The 22,500-nt window shown below is 49.3% G+C and overlaps 1 protein-coding gene across 2 annotated transcripts in view; it reads left to right on the plus strand.

Annotated features, from left to right (window-relative positions):
- The window catches only part of LOC147011246 (refilin-A-like), a 38,749-nt gene that overhangs the window by 6,771 nt on the left and 9,478 nt on the right, over window positions 1-22,500 (plus strand). Inside the window, exon 2 of one of the 2 annotated variants that reach the window (XM_085859250.1) lies at window positions 2,640-6,039. The exons of the other annotated variant lie outside the window; for it this stretch is intronic. Coding sequence (XP_085715376.1) covers window positions 4,167-5,255 — 1,089 coding nt within the window. The 5' untranslated portion in view covers window positions 2,640-4,166 and the 3' untranslated portion in view covers window positions 5,256-6,039. Of the gene's footprint in view, window positions 1-2,639; window positions 6,040-22,500 lie in introns of those variants that run through there. 2 annotated transcript variants of the gene reach the window in all.

Below are 22,500 nucleotides of genomic sequence, written 5' to 3' on the forward strand. Positions count from 1 at the left end.
ACCAATGCAAAATTATCAGTTTTTCTGGTTTTACTATTTATAGGTATGTGTTTGAGTAAAATGAACATTTAAGTTTTATTCTATAAAAATAAAAATATTGTCATTTAGAGCGTTTGTTTGCAGAAAATGACAACTGGTCAAAATAACAACAAAGATTCAGTGTTTTCAGACCTAAAATAATACAAACAAAACAAGTTCATATTCTTTTTTAAACAACACAATACTCATGTTTTAACTTAGGAAGAGTTCAGAAATCAATATTTTGTGGAATAACCCTGATTTTCAATAACAGCTTTCATGCATCTTGGCATGCTCTCCACCAGTCTTTCACATTGCTGTTGGGTGACTTTATGCCACTCCTGGCGCAAAAATTCAAGCATCTCGGCTTTGTTTGATGGCTTGTGACCATCCATCTTCCTCTTGATCACATTCCAGAGGTTTTCAATGGGGTTCAGGTCTGGAGATTGAGCTGGCCATGACAGGGTCTTGATATGATGGTCCTCCATCCACACCTTGATTGACCTGGCTGTGTGGCATGGACCATTGTCCTGCTGGAAAAACCAATCCTCAGAGTTGCAGAACATTGTCAGAGCAGAAGGAAGCAAGTGTTCTTCCAGGCCAACCTTGTACGTGGCTTGATTCATGAGTCCTTCACAAAGACAAATCTGCCCGATTCCAGCCTTGCTGAAGCACCCCCAGATCATCACCAATCCTCCACTAAATTTCACAGTGGGTGCGAGACACTGTGGCTTGTAGGCCTCTCCAGATCTCCGTCTAACCATTAGATGACCAGGTGTTGGGAAAAGCTGAAAATTGGACTCATCAGAGAAGATGACCTTACTCCAGTCCTCTATGGTCCAATCCTTATGGTCTTTTGCAAACCTCAGCCTGGCTCTTCTTTGCTTCTCATTGATAAAGGGCTTTTTCTAGCTTTGCACGACTTCAGCCCTGCCCCGAGGAGCCTGTTTCGAACTGTCCTCGCCATGCACTTCACCCCAGCTGCGGTTTTCCATTCTTTTTGTAGGTCACTTGATGTCATCCTACGGTTGTTGAGTGACATTCAAATGAGTTGGCAGTCATCCCTGTCAGTGGAAAGTCGTTTTCGCCTTCTGCCAGTCTGTAGCTTTGTTGTCCCAAATGTCTGCTGCTTGACCTGGTTCTGATGAACCGCCGTCTTTGAAATTTTAAGGATGGCAGCAACGTGACGCTCAGTCACGTTTTGATTCCAATTACTTTTGAGGTACTACTAGCACTGTTTTTGCCATCCATCTGGTCATATTGCAAGAGGATAGTGATGACCACAGAAGTGGTTTTTATACGTTTCCTTGTTAAATAAGATTTGGTTTAGGTGATCACCGAATCAGTACCTCACTGAGTAGAATGAGGTGTGCCTGTGTTGGAATTCAACAGACACTAGAATGGAATGGCTGCCATACATGTAGAGATGCTGATTTAAATTTTTTTTGGAGTGGTCTCTTATTTTTTTCCAGAGCTATATATATATATATATATATATATATATATATATATATATATATATATATATATATATATATATATATATATATATATGTGTATATATATATATATATATATATATATATATATATATATATATGTATATATATATATATATATATATATATATATATATATATATATATATATATATACCACGAGTTCCAGTGCCCACCGTCTAATTATTCCGTATAACTCGAGGTCATGTGGTTACCTGAGCGGGGAGCGCGCCCTCGGCAAAGCACCAATGTTATCTGATTAGATTTTAATTAGGCCGAGCGTTTTCACTGCTGGTGCGATTAAATATGACCACATATACATAGTATATATGTATATATATATATATATATATATATATATATATATATATATATATATATATATATATATATATATATATATATATATATATATATATATATAGATGTTTGGAACGACAAAACTTTAATATGGATACAAATAAACACGACAGTGACCGAAGCTTTTCGTGCTGCACTCCTCAGGGTAAAAATTTGCAGCAAGTGAAGAAGGAAGTGAAGGCGTGTGCTTTATACGCAGGTCTCAATAAGGAGGCCCCTCCACCTCTCTCCACGATGTGGTTTGCAAATGTGAATCATCGGCAAACTCTGCTCCAGCCAATGGGAGCTCGAGGTGAAGATGATGAGCCGACCAATGGGCGTTCGGATTAACCGTGACGTCGTTTCGGCTGAACCAATCAGCATCTACCTTATTGAGACCTGCGTTTAAAGCACACGCTTTCACTTCCTTCTTCACTTGCTGCGCATTTTTACCGAGGAGTGCAGCACGAAAAGCTTTGGTCGCTATGTCATGTTTATTTGTATATATATATATATATATATATATATATATATATATATATATATATATATATATATATATATATATATATATACATACATTTATATATTGTTGCGGAAATTGCCCTCAGTGTGTTACTAAATATAGGATTAGCCCAGATCCCCCGTTAAATGCATGTTTAGCCAGGTTGTTCAGTAAATGGACGCTACATGTGTGCCGGGAGGTGTAAAGGCTGTTCATCATTGGTACATTGGTGGTTGACCAAGAGGTTCTTCTTCTTCCTTCCTCTCTCTGGACATTAGTCCCCGCCCAGCACTGAGAGGGGGAGTGGCCTCGAGAAGGAAGTGAAACTGAAGGGAGGAGCCAGTGGGTTTTGAGGCGAGCGAGTGAAGGAAAAGACTGCAGGAGTGCCGGGGAAGACGGTGGTGAAACGGAGCGCCAGTGTGGCGCGATCGGCTGAATAAGGCTGGCTGTGTGTGAGTCAGCAGTCGGCTTTGAGGCGAGTGAGGGCCGAAAAGGAGAAGTGAAACTGAAGAAGTAAAACTGCAGAGGGCTTTGAGGCGAGCGAGCAAAAGAAAGGCAGTGTGAATCTGCCGGGAGAGAAGCTGAACCTGAGCGCGACGAGTCTGCGATCGACAGTGGTGAAACTGAGCGCCGAGGTGGGGCGCGATCGGCTTTCGTGAGGAGCACATCGACAGGTTCATCCGGAGTCCAGTGACGGAGTCTCTGACTGTCCCTACTCAACTCACGGCTTGACGACGTATTGGAATCCCATCGACCCAGCCTGCGGAGCCCAACACCTCGATTTGGCCTGGTCTGGTGAACAGGCCAGACCTGGACTTGTATACTCGACCTTGTGAGAAACCAGCTGAAACCCACTATCGACCTGTCGGTCTTGTGCCGTCGACATTACGTGGGGTCAGAATGCGCTGAGGAGGGCGTGCGCAAGCGGTGCCTTGAGAAGAAAGAGTGCGATGCCGCCATCTTGCCACGCGGCGTGCTCGAGCTTGGGGCTCGAATCCATGGACATTGGCTTGTCACAAGCCACATTCCTGCTTTTGACACTTTCCTCTCATCCATGAAACATCACCAAGTACTCTGAGTCTTGTCTGCATGCTGTCCGTGTCTTGTTTGCATGTTGTTTATGGTTTATCTCGTTAGGGTCCCCTTCGAAACCTGTAATCCGTAGCTCCCTAGTTAAGAACGGGTTATAGGTTAATCATAACATTGTCGTGAATGCTTTGCTTGTGTCGTGTTTCCCCGATGTGTCCCCAATAAATCTGACTGATTCGTATGATGTTGCCGCTTTGAATCAATTCGTGCCGCGCCGAGGAACGATCCACTCGATTTGGATATTAAAACCAAAATAGTTACAGACTGGCAGAATTCGCTCGGTATCTGACAAAACCAGTCTGTAACCGGGGTCTATTTCTCCAACTGGTAAGGTCCAGGGGTACGTTGGTATCGCAATTCGAGACGCGTGACCCGAGGCCTGTGCCGAACCAGCCGGCATTATAACCCCGGAGACGGCGGTGGTTAGGGTTGCGCCGAATCTGTAACATTTGGCTGTCGATAGTGGGGTGCGAAAACCCAAACTGGTTACGGACAGTGATTGACACTATCGTCCGAGCACCCCCCACCCCCCGAACCTCAACACTGGTAGTCAGGAGTGGAATATTTGTACCTGTGGTGCATTTCGCACCCCGAGCATTGGTTATGAGAGGCTCGAGAGAGAGAGAAAAAAAAAAACGGTCCAAATTTGCTTTGATTTTATTTTGAGCGGATCGGGTGTAAAACTTCGAAATTATAAATAAAAATGGAGTCGCAAAATGGCAGCGCGGCTCCACCTCAGCGTGACACGAAGTGGGAGTGGGCTAATAATCACGCAACGAACGGCACAACACGAGGCGGGGGCTCCCACCACGTGGTCACGGCATGCGCCATGGCGGATGAGGCAGGACGACTACGTGTACATTGGCAAGCTTCAGGCACGATTGGGGGATGCCTTGGAACAGGTGAGGCGTTATGAGAATTATATAAAGGAGTTACAAATTAAATTGGATGAGGCACAACGGCACGCAGACGAGGTTCAGGAAAATTATGTGTACGGGGGGTTACAACAATTGGCCGATGAACGGCAACGAATTCGGTGGCTGAAAGAGGACTTAGCCAACAGAGTCGACGAACTATGTGGAGAAAAGAATAAAGTAGTGTTGTTTACCCGTGAGTTGGAATATGAGAAGTGCGAACTGAACAAAAGAATAGAGGAGGAGCAAATTAGTAACTCCCAGGTTAGGGAGAACTTGGAAAAAGAAAGGAAAAAAAACCTAGAAAAGGAAAAATGTGAACACGATTTGGAATTGAAACAACTGAAGGAAGAGGTAAGATCAGGCAATCAGATAAGAGAAATCCTAGAACAGAAGATAAAAAGTGGAGAGAAATATCTGGAGCAAAGGAAGGAAGAATTGTTGGAAAAGTCAAGACAGTTCGAAGAACTACAGGGAGAAATGAGGAAAGTAGAGTGGAGTACCCATGAGTTGGAACAAGAGAAGAGCGAACTGAACGAAAGAATAGAGGAGGAGCAAATTAGTAACTCCCGGGATAGGGAGAACTTGGAAAAAGATTGGAAAAAAAAGCTAGATAAGGAAAAATGTGAACACGATTTGGAATTGAAACAACTGAAGGAAGAATTGTTGGGAAAGTCAAGACAGTTCAAGGAACTACAGGGAGAAATATGGAAAGTAGATTGGAGTACCCAGAAGTTGGAACAAGAGAAGAGCGAACTGAACAAAAGAATAGAGGAGGAGCAAATTAGTAACTCCCAGGATAGGAAGAACTTGGAAGAAGAAAGGAAAAACGGGAAAAAACAAAGCTGGAAGAGGAAAAACGGGAACATGATTTGCAATTGGAACTACTGAAGGGGAAGGTAAGAACAGGCAATCAGATGAGAGAAATCCAAGAAGAGACGATAGAAGGAAAAAAAAAATATCAGGAACAACTAAAGGAATACGGTGAGAGAATGGACGAATTGAGGAAGGAAGCATGCGAAAGAGGTGTGGAGATGAGCAAGAAATTAGGGGAAAAAGCTTCTGAGTTACAGAAACACCAAAATAAAGAGAGGGAATTACAAAACGAGCTGAGGATGTTAAGAGAGGAAAGAACGAGAACGGAGAATAAAATGTTAAGGAACCACACTGTGCAGATCGAACAGTTGGAAGCCAAAGCAAGGTTGGAGTGCTTGGAGATGGTGAAAGAACAACGACTGAAGCAGGAAAGGGAAATTGACCAATTGAGAGAGATGACGAGATTGGAGAATGAAGAACAAGAGAGTCAGTGGGAGAGGAAACAGAAAGAAGGATAAGAACAACTAAAGGAGAAAGTAAGGTTGAAGTACGTGAAGATAGTGAAAGAACAACGAATGAAACAGGAAAAGGAAATGGAGCCAGGAAGTAGAACAGCACAATAATATGGGATGTTTGGCATCACCACAGGGAGTAATGTTAGTGGTGCGGAACTTGATTGACATCACTCATCGGATGACACCACAATTAGAGCAAACCCTGGTGATGGAGACATTGAGGGAGCATACGGGGTTGTTGACGAATGAAATACATTTTGAGCAGGTCCAGCGTGTGGAGCTGACAGCCCCAGAGGAGTGTGGCGAACCGATGATGAGCAACCTGCTGGAGAGAAGTGACCGGACAGAGATGACTCTGGAACGAAGCAGGTACGTAGTACAGGCATTTTAGCAGAAATATTTGGTCAACCTCCCACAAATTGCAACAAAAGCAAACTCAACAGATTTTGATTCCTGGATATGTCCTCAGTGACAGAAAAAATGTCCTCAGGGATCCTCCGGGGAGAAAGTCCTGAAATCATGGAAATCAAATATGGCCGCCACCCGGCTTCGGGGAAAATGAGAAAATTGTAAAGATTGATATTTTAATATGTAAATATATGTTTTTCTGCATTCTAATTGTTTCGAGTTATGGTCAGTATATTGATATACAAGAATAATTATTAAAAAGTGAAATGTATTGAGGGTAAAATTAAAAAAATTATAGCTTTTTTGTCCAAAAATGTCAATTTTTGTCCCGAAAATTTTTTTTTTACCTGATACTGGTTTTGGCACCTGGACAAAAAAAAGAAACGTTGAAGACACAAGATGAAATCAAGTCTATGGCAATACAATATAATTATGTAAATCATTGAAACATGACAAAATTCACAATTCCACTCGGGGCAATCACATCTGGCTGACGAAGTTTTCGAAATGAAAATGAAAATTCGCATTAAACTCAGAAACTGCATCCATTATAAACGTACTATACATGTTGAGAAAAATCAAGCGTATTAAAGTTAGAACTCGACAATGTCATCATCATCCTCTTCATTGTCACATGGAGTGTTTGTGCAGCCAGAGCCCCTGCAGTTTCCACAAGCTGGAGTGCACTCAATGTTGTGCTTCTTGCATGTGCATCTCATGGTGCTACATTCAGCCTGGCAGTTGCACCTAATGACACGTAACATCTTTTCAGGGGCTGGAGCTATTGATGTCTGAAGTGGCACAAAACCCTCGTCACGCTTCTGCCAACCCCAGTCTGTGGAAGAAGTATGCAAGTCTGATGTCTTGAAACGAATCGAAGACCACCTTCAGAAGCATGCCGAGTCTGCAAAGATATATTCTAGAACTTCAGCGCTCTGGGTTCAGTATATTGACATGCTAGACATTCTACGCATATACATCCGGGCAGAGCGCACTGGGAACTGGGCACTACATCTACAGGCCATCCCTGGAAATGCTGCCTTACCTGGCAGCCTCAGGCCACAACCTGTATGTCAAATCTGCGAGGGTGTATCTGCAGCAGATGTCCAACCTCAAAACTCAACATCCCAATGTCCAACAACGTTTTGATGAGGGGTTCCATGTGGTTCGACGAAGTGATCGCTTGTGGGCAGGTCTTTTATCTGACCTTATCATCGAACAAGTTCTGATGAGAAGTTTGAAGACCAGCGGGGGGCTCACACAAGGGCGAGGAATGACAGAGCAACAACGGCTGGTATGGCTTCGATCAATGCCTACCTGTGCAGAAATAAACCAGGCAATGCAGGAGCTCACAGGTGTGAACTACAACACTGGAGAGCAGAAGGACACGACCAAGGCAAGACAATCTCGTGACTGGAAGGACACACTATCAGCTCTTCAGTATTTACAGGAACGGAATCCGTTCAGTAGTGATCCACGTCTGAGGAACATTGCCACTGGAGTTCATGCACACCCCACCGTCAACGTCGATACAGCACATGCTGTAGGAGCCAAAATATTGAAATCTATGGATGGGAAAACACCTGCCGAGTACACATTTAAGAAGAAAGACCAAGTTGGCACCCGCGGCATGAAGTCATCTGTCAAGATTGATTAGATGGAGAGCAAGTCCAGGTTGACCCACAACTCCTCTTCCAGAGACTGATCACTGTTGCACAGACAGCAGAAGAACTGGAGTCGGCCTTCAAATATGAACTGCGCAGCTATCCACCAGCCCTCTTTGATTCCTCTCTTCAGCTCCGAGAAGCACACAAGCCAGTCTTTTCTGATGCCATCTGGGATCTTCTTGAATCCGATGTCCCACCCAATATTCCCAATGATGGGCAACAGTATGCTGTGGATGGCGGGGCACTTGTTCAATGCATTCCATGGTCTCGTGGATCTACATACAGAGACATATGCCACCAGTACACTGATTATGTAACGAAGAAGTACGGAGATGCCATAGTCGTGTTTGATGGTTATGAGAGTACCAACACGAAGGACATGACACACCAGAGACGGTCTAAAGGGATTGCTGGCACTACTGTGACATTTACAGCTGACATGCGTCTCACAATGAAGAAGGAACAGTTTCTTGCCAAGAGGCAGAATAAACAGCGATTCATTTTTATGTTGAGTGAAGAGCTTCAGAAGAAGAACTGTGAGACACACCATGCCTCAGGGGATGCTGATCTCCTGATTGTACTGAAGGCCGTGCAGTCTGCTACTGTCACCAACACTGTGTTAGTTGGTGATGACACAGACCTCCTCGTCCTCCCATGCTACCATGCAAGCTTAGAATCCCATGACCTCCTCTTTTGTCCCGAGCCAAAGAAGAACACGAAGAAGCCTCGCATCTGGAACGTCAAGGCAACAAAGAACATGATTGGTACAGACATATGCAAGCACATACTGTTTCTACATGCAGTTCTTGGGTGCGACACGACGTCTCGTCTTCATGGGATTGGAAAGGGAGCTTCCCTCAAAAAGTTCAAAGCAAACAACACATTCCGTGAGCAGGTCAAGGTTTTTGACACATATCCAGCTTCCATATGTGATGTGGCAGATGCAGGAGAAAAAACATTGGTGATAATCTACAACAGAACGTCAACTGACACCCTGGACACCCTCTGGTATCAGTGGTACTGGGACAAGTTGGCTTCGAGCTCCTCTCACATGCAACCACAGACGTTACCACCAACGTCTGAAGCAGCAAAGTATCACAGCCTGTGCGTGTATCTGCAAGTCCAAGAATGGAAGGGATGTGCAGATGAACTTCTTCCGACAGACTGGGGTTGGCAGAAGTGTGACGAGGGTTTTGTGCCACTTCAGACATCAATAGCCCCAGCTCCTGAAAATATGTTACGTGTCATTAGGTGCATCTGCCAGGCTGAATGTAGAACCATGAGATGCACATGCAAGAAGCACAACATTGAGTGCACTCCAGCTTGTGGAAACTGCAGGGGCTCTGGCTGCACAAACACTCCATGTGACAATGAAGAGGATGATGACGACATTGTCGAGTTCTAACTTTAATACGCTTGATTTTTCTCAACATGTATAGTAAGTTTATAATGGATATAGTTTCTGAGTTTAATGCGAATTTTCATTTTCATTTCGAAACCTTCGTCAGGCGGATGTGATTGCCCCGAGTGGAATTGTGAATTTTGTCATGTTTCAATGATTTACATAATTATATTGTATTGCCATAGACTTGATTTCTTCTTGTGTCTTCAACGTTTCTTATTTTTTTGTCCAGGAGCCAAAATCAGTATCAGGTAAATATTTTTTTTTTCGGGACAAAAAATTGACATTTTTGGACAAAAAAGCTATAATTTTTTATTTTACCCTCGATACATTTCACTTTTTTTATAATTATTCTTGTATATCAATATACTGACCATAACTAGAAACAATTAGAATGCAGAAAAACATATATTTACATTTTAAAATATCAATCTTTACCATTTTCTCATTTTCCGCGAAGCCGGGTGGCAGCCATATTGGATTTCCATGATATGAAGGCTTCCCTACCCCCCCCCCCCCCGGAGGATCCCTTCGGACTTCTTTTTTTCTGTCACTGAGGACATATCCAGGAATCAAAATCTGTTGAGTTTGCTTTTGTTGCAATTTGTGGGAGGTCATCCGACATTTTGACTGTACTAACGTGGGCACATGCATACATGGTTCAGACGATGAGCTTAAGGTAGAAATTAAATTTTATTTTAATGAAGAGACTCTGTCCGATGGGGTGCACGTTTGTGTGACCCCAGAATGTGTTTGTGGAGTGCCTGTGAATGAATGCTGTGAGCCCACACTCCAGATTACAGCACCGGTATGTGCTGCCGAGGCCGAAACGTGCGTTGGTACTCACATGGCGTTGGGGAATGTAGCCCTGGAGTGCGAGGCGGTTGAAGGTGTGGAATGTGAACACCTAACCTTGGAATGTGTGCAGCCTGCTGTGTGTGGGAGTCCTGAGCGTGGAATGAGTGGTGACGTAGGAAATAGGTTAGAGGTGCAAGGGGAAATAGAAATGCCACCAGGACAGAACTTGAGCCAGGGGACGGAAACCATAATGGACAGCTCCGCATGGGTTCTTTCAGAGTTGGAGGTGCTGCATCCAGGAGCAGGCTTTAGAAATTGGATTTTAATTTCTCTGTCGGCCTCACAGGAACTTTGGGGTAGAGCGCAGATGAGCAGCAAGTGGCACTGGCGTGTGTCACTTGGTCTTCAAACCTTTCTGAGCACACGAGGGGTTTGGCTAGCCGAGTGGGGTTTATCTGTCTTCAGGGAGTTATGGAGAAGAGGGGAGGCCACCTCCCCGATTGGGGTTTACATGATTTCCGTGAACCCTGGAGAAGAGGGTGGGGGGGGTGCTCCCATGATTGGGGTTTACCTGACTTCCGCGAACCCTGGAGAAAAGGAGGGGGTAGACCACAACCCCCATTGAGACATGCAAGCCGTGACCCCTTTTAGCCGTGGCGGAAAGGCGGCGGGGTCATTTAATGGGAAATGAGGGATTCGTTCCCTCACTCCCCTTCCAATAAGCCAAAGAAGCAGGCCATATTGGGATGTAAGAACCTTGATTGGAAATTATATCGAGAGTGATTGCAAATTGAGACTGACAGAAGGGATAAGAGTGGCACGAGTTGGTTTGGGTGATTACTGAAAAAAAAAAGAAGTGGTGGAGACATTACAAGCAGAGCGTTAAACACACCTGAAACAAGTGGATGACAAAGAGTGGCTTGTTTGAGGGAAGACTGAAATGCCTGGTTGGAACCATGCAGAGGTTCCATGGGGCTGGTGAAGAGATTTTGATGTTTTGTTTAAATTGTTGGAAATAGATGATTAGGGCAGTATGGAGGAGGCCAGCGGACGACGGACATAGTGACGAATTGAATGGAGTGTGATGAAAAAGTGTACCAGTTAAATTTGATGACCAAGTGGGATCTGAAGGACTGGTGTGTTTTTGTTTTCACATAAAAGTGAAAAGTGTTGGATGGTGTTGTGGCCTGGGTGTGTGGCACTGTTGAATGAATGACTAAAGTGTTAGGGTGAATGGTGCGGTTGTGCGAATGAGGAGAGTGAGTGTGAACAACGTACCCTGTTGGTAGGAGTCTCCTAACCAAGTTAGTGTAGGTTCAGGGGATTTAGAGGATTTGACATGGATTCTGGCTGCTGTTCCATTGTGCAGGCGAACTGCGAGGGGTAGGTGCAGGCCAAGGTATGGGGATACTGGCTGGGAGTGACATCGTATTTGAAGTTGATGAGTCGGGAAATACGGCACCAGGGCTTTGGGGGTTCCTGGCAGGTGAAGGCTGTCAGAGGTGCCAGGAGAGCACAGTAGGGTTCAGTGCCAGGAGAGCACAGTAGGCTTCAGTGCCAGGAGAGCACGGTAGGTTCAGTGCCAGGAGAGCACCGTAGGTTCAGTGCCAGGATAGCATGGTAGGTTCAGTGCCAGGAGAGCAAGGTAGGTTCAGTGCCAGGAGAGCAAGGTAGGTTCAGTGCCAGGAGAGCAAGGTAGTTTCAGTGTCAGGAGAGCACGGTAGGTTCAGTGCCAGGAGAGCACAGTAGGTTCAGTGTCAGGAGAGCACGGTAGGTTCAGTGCCAGGAGAGCAAGGTAGGTTCAGTGCCAGGAGAGCAAGGTAGGTTCAGTGTCAGGAGAGCATGGTAGGTTCAGTGCCAGGAGAGCACAGTCGGTTCAGTGCCAGGAGAGCAAGGTAGGTTCAGTGTCAGGAGAGCACGGAAGGTTCAGTGCCAGGAGAGCACGGTAGGTTCAGTGCCAGGAGAGCACGGTAGGTTCAGTGTCAGGAGAGCACGGTAGGTTCAGTGCCAGGAGAGCACGGTAGGTTCAGTGCCAGGAGAGCACGGTAGGTTCAGTGCCAGGAGAGCACGGTAGGTTCAGTGTCAGGAGAGCACGGTAGGTTCAGTGCCAGGAGAGCACGGTAGGTTCAGTGCCAGGAGAGCACAGTATGGGGGCGAGAGAGAGCCACCCCTTAGGTAAGAGCGCCAGAAGCACGCTCAGGTGAGCCCCGAGGTCGCTGGGTGTCCTCCACCCCCGATTGGAAGCAGGCAAAGAGGCCTAGTAGTAGTCACACTCCCCAGCCAGCGAGTTATGCCTGGCACCACCAAATGGAAAAAGACAAATAAGGGCCTTGCCCAGGTTTACTAGAATGGAACAGTGTGCCAGGTCGGGAAAAATGGGTCATTAGGATCATTCCAGCCATAGCAGGGTTTGTTTCATTGTTTAGAGCTAAAAGTAAATGGTTAGGTTCAATGGACTCTCCTCCGCACCATTCATGTGTGACACCTGGTACGAGTAGTGTTGATGGGAAAATTTGTTAACAAGGGCCAGGCTGGGTCACCCTCTCCAAGTGCCAGAGAGGCCACCAGTATGTCATGAGCACACATCCACGAAGATAACAGTTGAGTAAGAAACACACCATCCTGTCTGCTAATAAAAAAGTGAAGAAAAAAAAAAGAGAACTTAACCAAAACAAGTCCTGCCAAAGCAAGTCAGGCAAGGAAGGTTAAGGGTACACTCCATCTCACCTGGTCTGAGGTCATCACACCCATTTGCGTCCTCAAGAACACCTCCAAACTGCATTTGCTTACCATCGATATCACCGTGCCACCATTGCTGTGTCACCTGTTGTCCAATGCGGGGCTTGTTGCCTGCTGCTGCTTGTGAGTAGGCCATATGGGCCGAAGCATTTTTGTGGGCCATTCAGGCCAAAGTGCCATTTTGTTGGCTCAGTGGGCCGAAGAACTCTTTGTGAAATTAGGCCACTGGGCCGACTGAACTCACCTGGTGAGAGGCCAATAAGGCCACGAAGTGAGGAAACACTCAGGGGTGAATGGACAATACTGCCGGGAGGGGGCATGAAGGAGCGAACAAGTGAAAGAACTTTTGAACCTTTGAATGTTCTGCTCCAATGCAAATGTTGGTGTTAAAAGTAAAATTGAATGCCCTCCCATTCAAATCCATAATTAGAATGTTAAGTAGTGTGCATAGAGTGTGAATTTGTTTGTTAGATTGGTGACCTGACACACAAGGATAGGGACATGCCAATCTTACTCTGGCATTTTGGTTTTTGGAGTTAAGTGCTTCCCATGTTGTGGGTGAGAGTAAATGGGAGATCTGTGCGAAACGTTAGACAGGGCCATTGCCGTGGGCTGCCCCAGATAGATGCTCGGGAGAGCCTCGGGAGAAAGGTGGGGGTAGTGTTGCGAAAATGGCCCTTAGTGTGTTACTAAATATAGGATTAGCCCAGATCCCCCATTAAATGCATGTTTAGCCAGGTTGTTCAGTAAATGGACGCTACATGTGTGTCGGGAGGTGTAAGAGGCTGTTCATCGTTCATACATTGGTGGTGGGCTGAGAGGTTCTTCTTCTTCCTTCCTCTCTCTGGACAATAGTCCCCGCCCATCGCTGAGAGGGGGAATGGCCTAGAGAAGGAAGTGAAACTGAAGGGAGGAGCCAGTGGGTTTTGAGGCGAGCGAGTGAAGGAAAAGACTGCAGGAGCACCGGGGAAGACGGTGGTGAAACTGAGTGCCAGTGTGGCGTGATCGGCTGAATAGGGCTGGCTGTGTGTGAGTCAGCAGTTGGCTTTGAGGCGAGTGAGGGCCGAAAAGGAGAAGTGAAACTGCAGAGGGCTTTGAGGCGAGCGAGCAAAGGAAAGGCAGTGTGAATCTGCCGGGAGAGAAGCTGAACCTGAGCGCGACGAGTCTGCAATCTGCAGTGGTGAAACTGAACGCCGAGGTGGGGCGCGATCGGCTTTCCTGAGGAGCACATCGACAGGTTCATCCGGAGTCCAGTGACGGAGCCTCTGAATGTCCCTACTCACCTCGGCTCGACGATGTCTTGGAATCCCATGGACCCAGCCTGCGGAGCCCAACACCTCGATTTGGCCTGGTCTGGTGAACAGGCCAGGCCTGGACTTGTATACTGGACCTTGTGAGAAACCAGCTGAAACCCACTATCGAACTGACGGTCTTCTGCCGTCGACATTACGCGGGGACAGAACGTGCTGAGGAGGGCGTGCACAAGCGGTGCCTTGAGAAGAAAGAGTACGACGCCGCCATCTTGCCACGCGGCGTACTCGAGCTTGGGGCTCGAATCCATGGACATCAGCTTGTCACGAGCCACATTTGTGCTTTTGATACTTTCCTCTCGTCCATGAAACATCACCAAGTACTCTGAGTCTTGTCTGCATGCTGTCCGTGTCTTGTTTGCATGTTGTTTATGGTTTATCTCGTTAGGGTCCCCTTCAAAACCTGTAATCCGTAGCTCCCTAGTTAAGAACGGGTTATAGATTAATTATAACATTGTCGTGAATGCTTTTCTTGTGTCGTGTTTCCCCCATGTCTCCCAAATAAATCTGGCTGATTCGTATGAAGTTGCCGCTTTGAATCAATTCGTGCCACGCCGAGGAACGGTCCGCTCAATTTAGATATAAAAACCAAAATGGGTACAGACTGGCAGAATTCGCTAGGTATCTGACAAAACCAGTCTGTAACCGGGGTCTATTTCCCCAACTGGTAAGGTCCAGGGGTACGTTGGTATCGCGATTCGAGACGCGTGACCCGAGGCCTGTGCCGAACAAGCCGGCGTTCTAACCCCGGAGACGGCGGTGGTAAGGGTGGCGCCGAATCTGTAACATTTGGCTGTCGAGAGTAGGATGCGAAACCCAAACTGGTTATGGACAGTGATTGATGCTATGGTCCGAATCCCGCCACCGCTGAATCCTCAACAATGTATGTATGTATGTATGTATGTATATATATATATATATATATATATATATATATATATATATATATATATATATATATATATATATATATATATGTATATATATATATAAAATATTGTTGCGGATTCGCGCCCGCCGGCGTGCGAACGGCCACGTAACTCGAATCGCGGCACGTCGCCCACCGGACGGACAATCCAGTCGTGACCCTCTCGGACTAACGCCGGGAACCAGTCACGGGTGGACCTTTCGGTCTCACCGCGATCGAGCCAATCGGCCCCCGTGTGGGATAGGGTTGCTCGCCAAATTCGACCTCCCTAAGTACCCACACGGAGGGTAGACCGGGCGATCGCACCTCGCCGCAGGTCGACTTCGGACACGGGCCACTTAAGCGACCCGTTCCGTACTATCAGGATAACTGAGCGGTGTTATTCGTCGGCCTCGACGGTTCGATTAATTATCGGGCGTCTTAGCCCACGACCAACCCTTTACGTGAAGCAAGATGGGGATTCAATGAAAGAAATGACGAAGCGAAGCGGGAAAACAGTTCAACAATAAGCACATTTATTTCGCGATGAACGGAAAGCACACATATACAATTCCACCAAAAGCACATGCAAAAGAAGAAGACAAAAAGCAAATGCAACAATGCAGATCTATCCGACTACCGGGCACTCGGCAACACTTATACAATTTTACTTCACATACGGCATCGACAACACACATTCCCAAAGCAAAAGAAAAGAGAACCACCCTCCAGGATGAGGGGGTAGGCGGGCCTGGGGCCGAGACCGTGTCGGGCCTACCCGTCTGATGATGAGACGCGAAGTGGCGGTGGTGCCTCAACTCCGCGGGCCTCGCGGACAGTGTCTGGTAGGGGGTGGGAAGGGGGCCCCTTTTGTCGCACTATCTCAGCGTGGGGGGAAACAGGAGGGGGTTGCTGATGCTCGGGGAAAGGAGGATTTCACAAAATCTCGGGTCCCGCGACGAGCGTCTCCACCACGACCTCGGTCGCGCCGCCGGCCTCTCCCTCCGCAGTTCCCCGAATCCGACGCGAGCACCCCCTCAACCGCCTTCGCCGCCGCCGCCTCTCCACAGCTTCGTCCGATCGCCCTCCAACGCCCTGGAGGCGGGGCCAAATCGCCCCTCGCTCACCGATTGGACGGAACAAAAGTGGGCGTGAGTCGTTTTTGATCCGTTTTTCTGCGGAAAGTCCGTGATGTTTTTGAACACGCTGCTCGGTGCGCGCCCCGCACGAGTCCAGCATCGGTGCCCACGAGTGGCGCGAGATGACGGTGATGCGATGGTGGCGAGTTGTGACGGTAAAGGTCGTGGCGGTTGTGGTGAAGCGGCGTTGTGGTTGGTGGTTGTTGTTGTGATGGCTGTTGAGACGTGGTTGGTGGTGGTGATAATGGCGGCTGGTCCAAAATAAAGATAGTAAAAGAAAAACGGCTATCCTGAAGAGTCGCAGCCCGCATGAATGACATTTATTCCCTCTAGACAACGGGTTTGGGCCTAACTACACATATACTTACCGAGATATCTCACCTAAGGGACCTGAATGGTGGTTTGCGAATTTGGTCAACCACAACACTACCCCCTCCCCTTTTTACAGACTCGTCCCGAGTCGTCAAATTTTCGTGTGCCATCATGTGTAGTTTTCCCCGAGTACATTTTACCTACGGATCCCTGAGTGCGACATTCATGGTATTCGTGTCCCCAAAATAAATAACCTAAGGGCTGAGTAACTACCTAAACAAACTCACTCACACGGACGACTTAAATAAAATTGCCGGTGCTAAGACAAACATGCCGGGGCGCACTCATATGTACAGTACATCTTAACCTTAACTTACAAATTTTACACTAAACCATGGCCCAGGATCAATGAACTCTGCAAAAAGAAAGCAGTTATCAGGGAGCCCGGCTGCTCGCATGCAGTCTCTGGCTCAAACAATGCAGGTGACAGGGAACGTGGCCGGCTGCTCACACGCAGTCCAAGGCCTTCCCTTTTGAACTGAACGCAGTGAACCACAACGGTGCATGGGCTGCACAAATGCAGTCTCCGTGCCAGCTCAAGTGGCACACGCAATGAACACAACGAATGGATGGATGAACACAAACACGGTGCACGGGCCGCCACTGCAGGCCCGTGTTGTAGCTGCCAACAGGGCAGTTCTCACAGCTTGCAAACTGTTGCTTTCTGATCCTGGCGCACATAGAAATGAACAGGGGGGCAAAGCAAAAATTGAACGGGGCTGGTGAACATGGGCAGTGGGCATGGCATGGCAAAGGCAGCAGGCAAACACAGCCCGCAGAAGAAGGCCGCTGCAGGCAAACACAGCCGGCAGATGAACTGGCCGGCACAGGCCTTGAAGAAAAACAGCCAGCCGGCAGATGAAGTGGGCCGGCACAGGCCTTGCAGCACAGCAGCTGCAGACGATCCAGCCGGCACAGGCCTCGCAGCAAAACAACAGCTGCCGATGAAGTTGGCCGGCCTCCGCCTTGAAGCAAAACACGGCCAGCCGATGAAGTTGGCCAGCCTTTGCCGTTCAGTGGAGGTTGGTGGAGGGAGTGCGGTGGTGCTGGCCACTTGGAAGGCGGGCTCGGACCTACCCTACGGTCTCCCTCCCAACCTATCGCCTTTGCCTGTCATTGTCTATACCCACTCCCTTAATTTGTCAAACCCAATTTAGCCCCAACTTATTTTTTTGTTGTTTTTATTTTTACTTCCCCACTATAAATTGTCCCCTAACCCCCTTTATCGTCTTTGTTCGGCGAACCTATCCTGTCACCTAGCCTACTCCCAACCCCTACGTTCCCTTCCCGGAGGGGAATAAGGGAGAGCTAACGTCCTGTGTCGAGGCCCAACGAAGCCTCAGAATGGCCTCCCCAGAGTTCAGCGATCTATAACCAAAGTGGGTCCAGCGGCCCACAACGAGAGCGAGGGGATGGATGGTGCGGAGGGGTACACTTCCTATTCTACCCTATCCATTTAACTGCTAAACTACCCCGGGGCTTTCAACAAGCGCCTCTCGCTTAAACTATTGGTTCTAACAACCCAGATTCCCGTCGCCTGTGTTGGTGTCCTCACAATTTCGGGCCTCGCCCCCCAATTTTCTTTCCGTGCCCTCACACGGTCTCATGGCTGGGACACGTGGCCCCCTTTGGCAGGCACGACCCTCTGCCGAATCTCCCGCTATGGCACCCCCGGGCACTACACTGCCTCCGAGCCTACCAGCTCCCTAAACACCGGGGAGTGCCCCCCATGGCACCTCCCCTGAAACGCACACGTGGCAGGCTGGCTTCCCGGGCCCCTTTCCGAGGGTCACCCGTGCCCACAACACTGCCCACGCGGCTAATGGCGCCCCGGGCCCCCGCACCAAGCAGGCGCACCCGTGCCCACTACGCTATCCCGGCCCCCCCATGGGCCCTTGGCCTACCACGGCCGACTAGCCTGGTGCCCGGGGTACCCACTCAGCGATACTCACCTTTCGCAGCCACGCTCCCAGCCCGTCAACAGGGCTCCTGCACCCCTCCAAACGGGTTTCGAGCCTACTTTCCCACCAACAACAAAACAACCTCCATTTTTCAATTTGACTAACCCCCTAACTCAGTCTACACTGACCCCAGGGTCCCTTGGGCGGGAGTCACTCCTCCCCCCAATCACTCATCGCACCATGCATTCCCCATTCGCTCCACTCACACAGACCCGCTGGCCTCACTCACTCATCATGCACTCACCTCACAACTCTTCAACACTCTCACCGCTGGACCCTGCCATCCTTCTAACTACCTCCCCTAACTAACTCGTGCTCCCACGTCGTCCCTTAAACTACAGCACGTTCCTTTTAACACTACGTAGCTAAACTACGTCCCCTCTACACATCCACAAGTCTGTCCATGTCTCCAAATAATTCATTTTATTTCCCAACCTAAAGCTCACTAAATCCCTCTACCTAATCCATTCCACGGACTCCATGAGGACTTACCCCTGCCCCATGAAGTCGGTCTAACTAAGCTAACCCTTCCCCCTAACTAGTTTCCATCCTGTGCCCAGGTAAGGGGGTCTTCCACCCCTTGCCCAGGAATCCTGTGCACCCGAAAGTGAGGCTTGCTTTCCCTTCTCTTTTTTTTTTTTTTTTTTTTTTTTCATGCGCAGCACCAGCGCGGCAACTCGCGCACTTTGCACCTGCCTGTGACGTCATGCAGCTGCACGTGTACCTCGTCCCTCCCTGGACGGTACCATCCGGCAGGGATACCCCTCCTGCCGGATTCCAACCCCGCGTTCAGCCATGACGTCACCGTGCACATAAAAAAAACACAAGCCCCACGTCTCGAGGGGTTCCCCACGCGAACACATGTGCTTTGCCCGTTGGAGCTTAACACACACGATCGCGTGGAGAACCCGTCCGGTCCAAATCCGTTTACCTGCCTAAGCTTTGTCCGTCCGCGGGATCGGCAAATCCACCGCGTGCGTTTCCGGACCGGGACTTCACTCTCGCAAGCGAGCACGTGGGGGCCTCGTGCGTTGCACAGCACGGACCTCGTGCTCACTGCTGGGTGAACCCGGCACGGTCCCCGAAACAGCTACAGCCGCAACTCGGCTTTCTTTCCTCTGTCGTCGTCGTCGCCATTCCACACACTCACTCCTGCGTGTTACGACGCTCACAGTCCATTCCATCACATTCACCCCGGGAGACGCGGCTGCGTGCTCCCGCATGCCCACCGACATCTCCCTTACATACCGCTCTCTCACACACACGGTCTCCCTTGCATTCGGCCGTTCACTCACGCGTGCCTCACTACTCACACAAACCATACTACTTACACACGCGGGGGCACTCACCCGCGGTGCCTCATCCACACTGGCCGTTTCATCCACACACACGGCCTCACTCACACACGGTGCCTCACCCACACACGCGGGGGCACTCACCCGCGGTGCCTCATCCACACTCTGCGTGCTGGGAAGCACGTACTCCAGCACCATCGCCACCACACCACTCACACACGGGGTCGCTTCCACACACGGGGACGCACTCACCCCTTGCACCACACACACAGGAACAACCACACTGGGGATTTGTGTCCCCACAAGGGTCTCCGGGGCCTCTATACCCCCCAAGCTCTACGTGCACCTGTCCACAGCACTCCTCCCCTCGACCTCGCAAAGCACGACCGAAATCACCTGGTCGTGACTCGCCTCAAGGGGGCATACTCCCTCCCCTCGTTCCTGGAGGAGGCTATCCCGCTGCTCGCACCGGGTCCCTACATGCTCCGCGAGCTCAACCTCATCGTCCTCCACTACCTCCGTGTGTGTGTGTGCGTCACTTACCCCGTCTTCATCGTGTAGTCTTCCCTCTATTTTTTCTGTCTCCCGTGTCTCTATACATTTATAAGTTTCTGTTGTCCCCTCCTGTCTATTAGTCTCCGCTTCTTTCTGGCGTCTTTCCCTTATCTTTATGTAGGTCAACCTTGCTTTCTCTTTAAGTCGCTCCCGTCCTTCCCTGTTTTTCACTCCTTGCTCTTTCACGATCTCCGCGTACCTCATCCTTGCTTTCCGTATTAATTGTTCTTTTCTCTCCCTCGCAATTACTTTCACCTCGTCTCTTGTCTCCCGAATTACTTTTTCCTTACCCGCCTCTACCGCGGGCCCGACAGCCGTTGCACCCCCTTCCAGCTCGTTCGTTCCTACATGTGGAGTCGCCATTTTAAGCTCCCTGCTAACGGCCTTCATGCCCGCCTGCAGGCATCGGCCCATGTTCTGCGTCTCACCCCGGAGCTTTTTCATTTCCTCCTTCATGTTTGCTTCCATTCCGTTTATTTGCTTGTTCATTTCGTTTTTCATTTCATTTGTATTTGTATCCATCCTTTCGTTCATGTTCGCATTTATCTTCCGTGTATTCGCATCCATCCTTGCTGTCATTTCCGCTAGCATGGCGCATAGCTGGGCCATGTCGGGTGCGCTTGAGTGAGCCGTTTCGGCAGGGGTTGGGGAAGGGTTTTGGTGGAGAGGGGGAGGGGAGGTGTCATACACCGCGGCCGCTGCCACACCCATTTCGGGCTCTGGGTTCAGTTGGGCGAGTTCGTTTTCCTGTACAACCAACATTTCCTGCACGGGGATTTCATCCTGAGCCATGGATTCTACACATTCTACATCCATTTCTAATACCCCCGGCTCCCGCTCGCCTTGAGACGCCATCTTATTTCTCGTGAAGGGTTAATTTGAATCGCTCGTAATTTGGAGGGAATCGGGGGTCGCTCCTCTCACCCCTGGACCGATTCCCGTGAATTTAATTGGAGACAGGAGAGCCCGTTTTTCCCGTTCTCCGTTACCAGTGCCGTGAGGAGGGCGATGGGTTTATATCGCACGACCTGACACCAGTGTTGCGGATTCGCGCCCGCCGGCGTGCGAACGGCCACGTAACTCGAATTGCGGCACGTCGCCCACCGGACGGATAATCCAGTCGTGACCCTCTCGGACTAACGCCGGGAACCAGTCACGGGTGGACCTTTCGGTCTCACCGCGATCGAGCCAATCGGCCCCCGCGTGGGATAGGGTTGCTCGCCAAATTCGACCTACCTAAGTACCCACACGGAGGGTAGACCGGGCGATCACACCTCGCCGCAGGTCGACTTCGGACACAGGCCACTTAAGCGACCCGTTCCGTACTATCGGGATAACCGAGCGGTGTTATTCGTCGGCCTCGACGGTTCGATTAATTATCGGGCGTCTTAGCCCACGACCAACCCTTTACGTGAAGCAAGATGGGGATTCAATGAAAGAAATGACGAAGCAAAGCGGGAAAACAGTTCAACAATAAGCACATTTATTTCGCGATGAACGGAAAGCACACATATACAATTCCACCAAAAGCACATGTAAAAGAAGAAGACAAAAAGCAAATGCAACAATGCAGATCTATCCGACTACCGAGCACTCGGCAACACTTATACAATTTTACTTCACAGACGGCGTAGACAACACACATTCCCAAAGCAAAAGAAAAGAGAACCACCCTCCAGGATGAGGGGGTAGGCGGGCCTGGGGCCGAGACCGTGTCGGGCCTACCCGTCTGATGATGAGACGCGAAGTGGCGGTGGTGCCTCAACTCCGCGGGCCTCGCGGACAGTGTCTGGTAGGGGGTGGGAAGGGGGCCCCCTTTTGTCGCACTATCTCAGCGCGGGGGGAAACAGGAGGGGATTGCTGATGCTCGGGGAAAGGAGGATTTCACAAAATCTCGGGGCCCGCGACGAGCGTCTCCACCACGACCTCGGTTGCGCCGCCGGCCTCTCCCTCCGCAGTTCCCCGAATCTGACACGAGCACCCCCTCAACCGCCTTCGCCGCCGCCGCCTCTCCACAGCTTCGTCCGATCGCCCTCCAACGCCCTGGAGGCGGGGCCAAATCGCCCCTCACTCACCGATTGGATGGAACAAAAGTGGGCGTGAGTCGTTTTTGATCCGTTTTTCTGCGGAAAGTCCGTGATGTTTTTGAACACGCTGCTCGGTGCGCGCCCCGCACGAGTCCAGCATCGGTGCCCACGAGTGGCGCGAGATGACGGTGATGCGATGGTGGCGAGTTGTGACGGTAAAGGTCG

Source organism: Eptatretus burgeri, chromosome 16 (assembly GCF_056783735.1).
Source record: "Eptatretus burgeri isolate ZD-2024b chromosome 16, Ebu_testis_v1, whole genome shotgun sequence".
Lineage (NCBI taxonomy): Eukaryota > Metazoa > Chordata > Myxini > Myxiniformes > Myxinidae > Eptatretus > Eptatretus burgeri.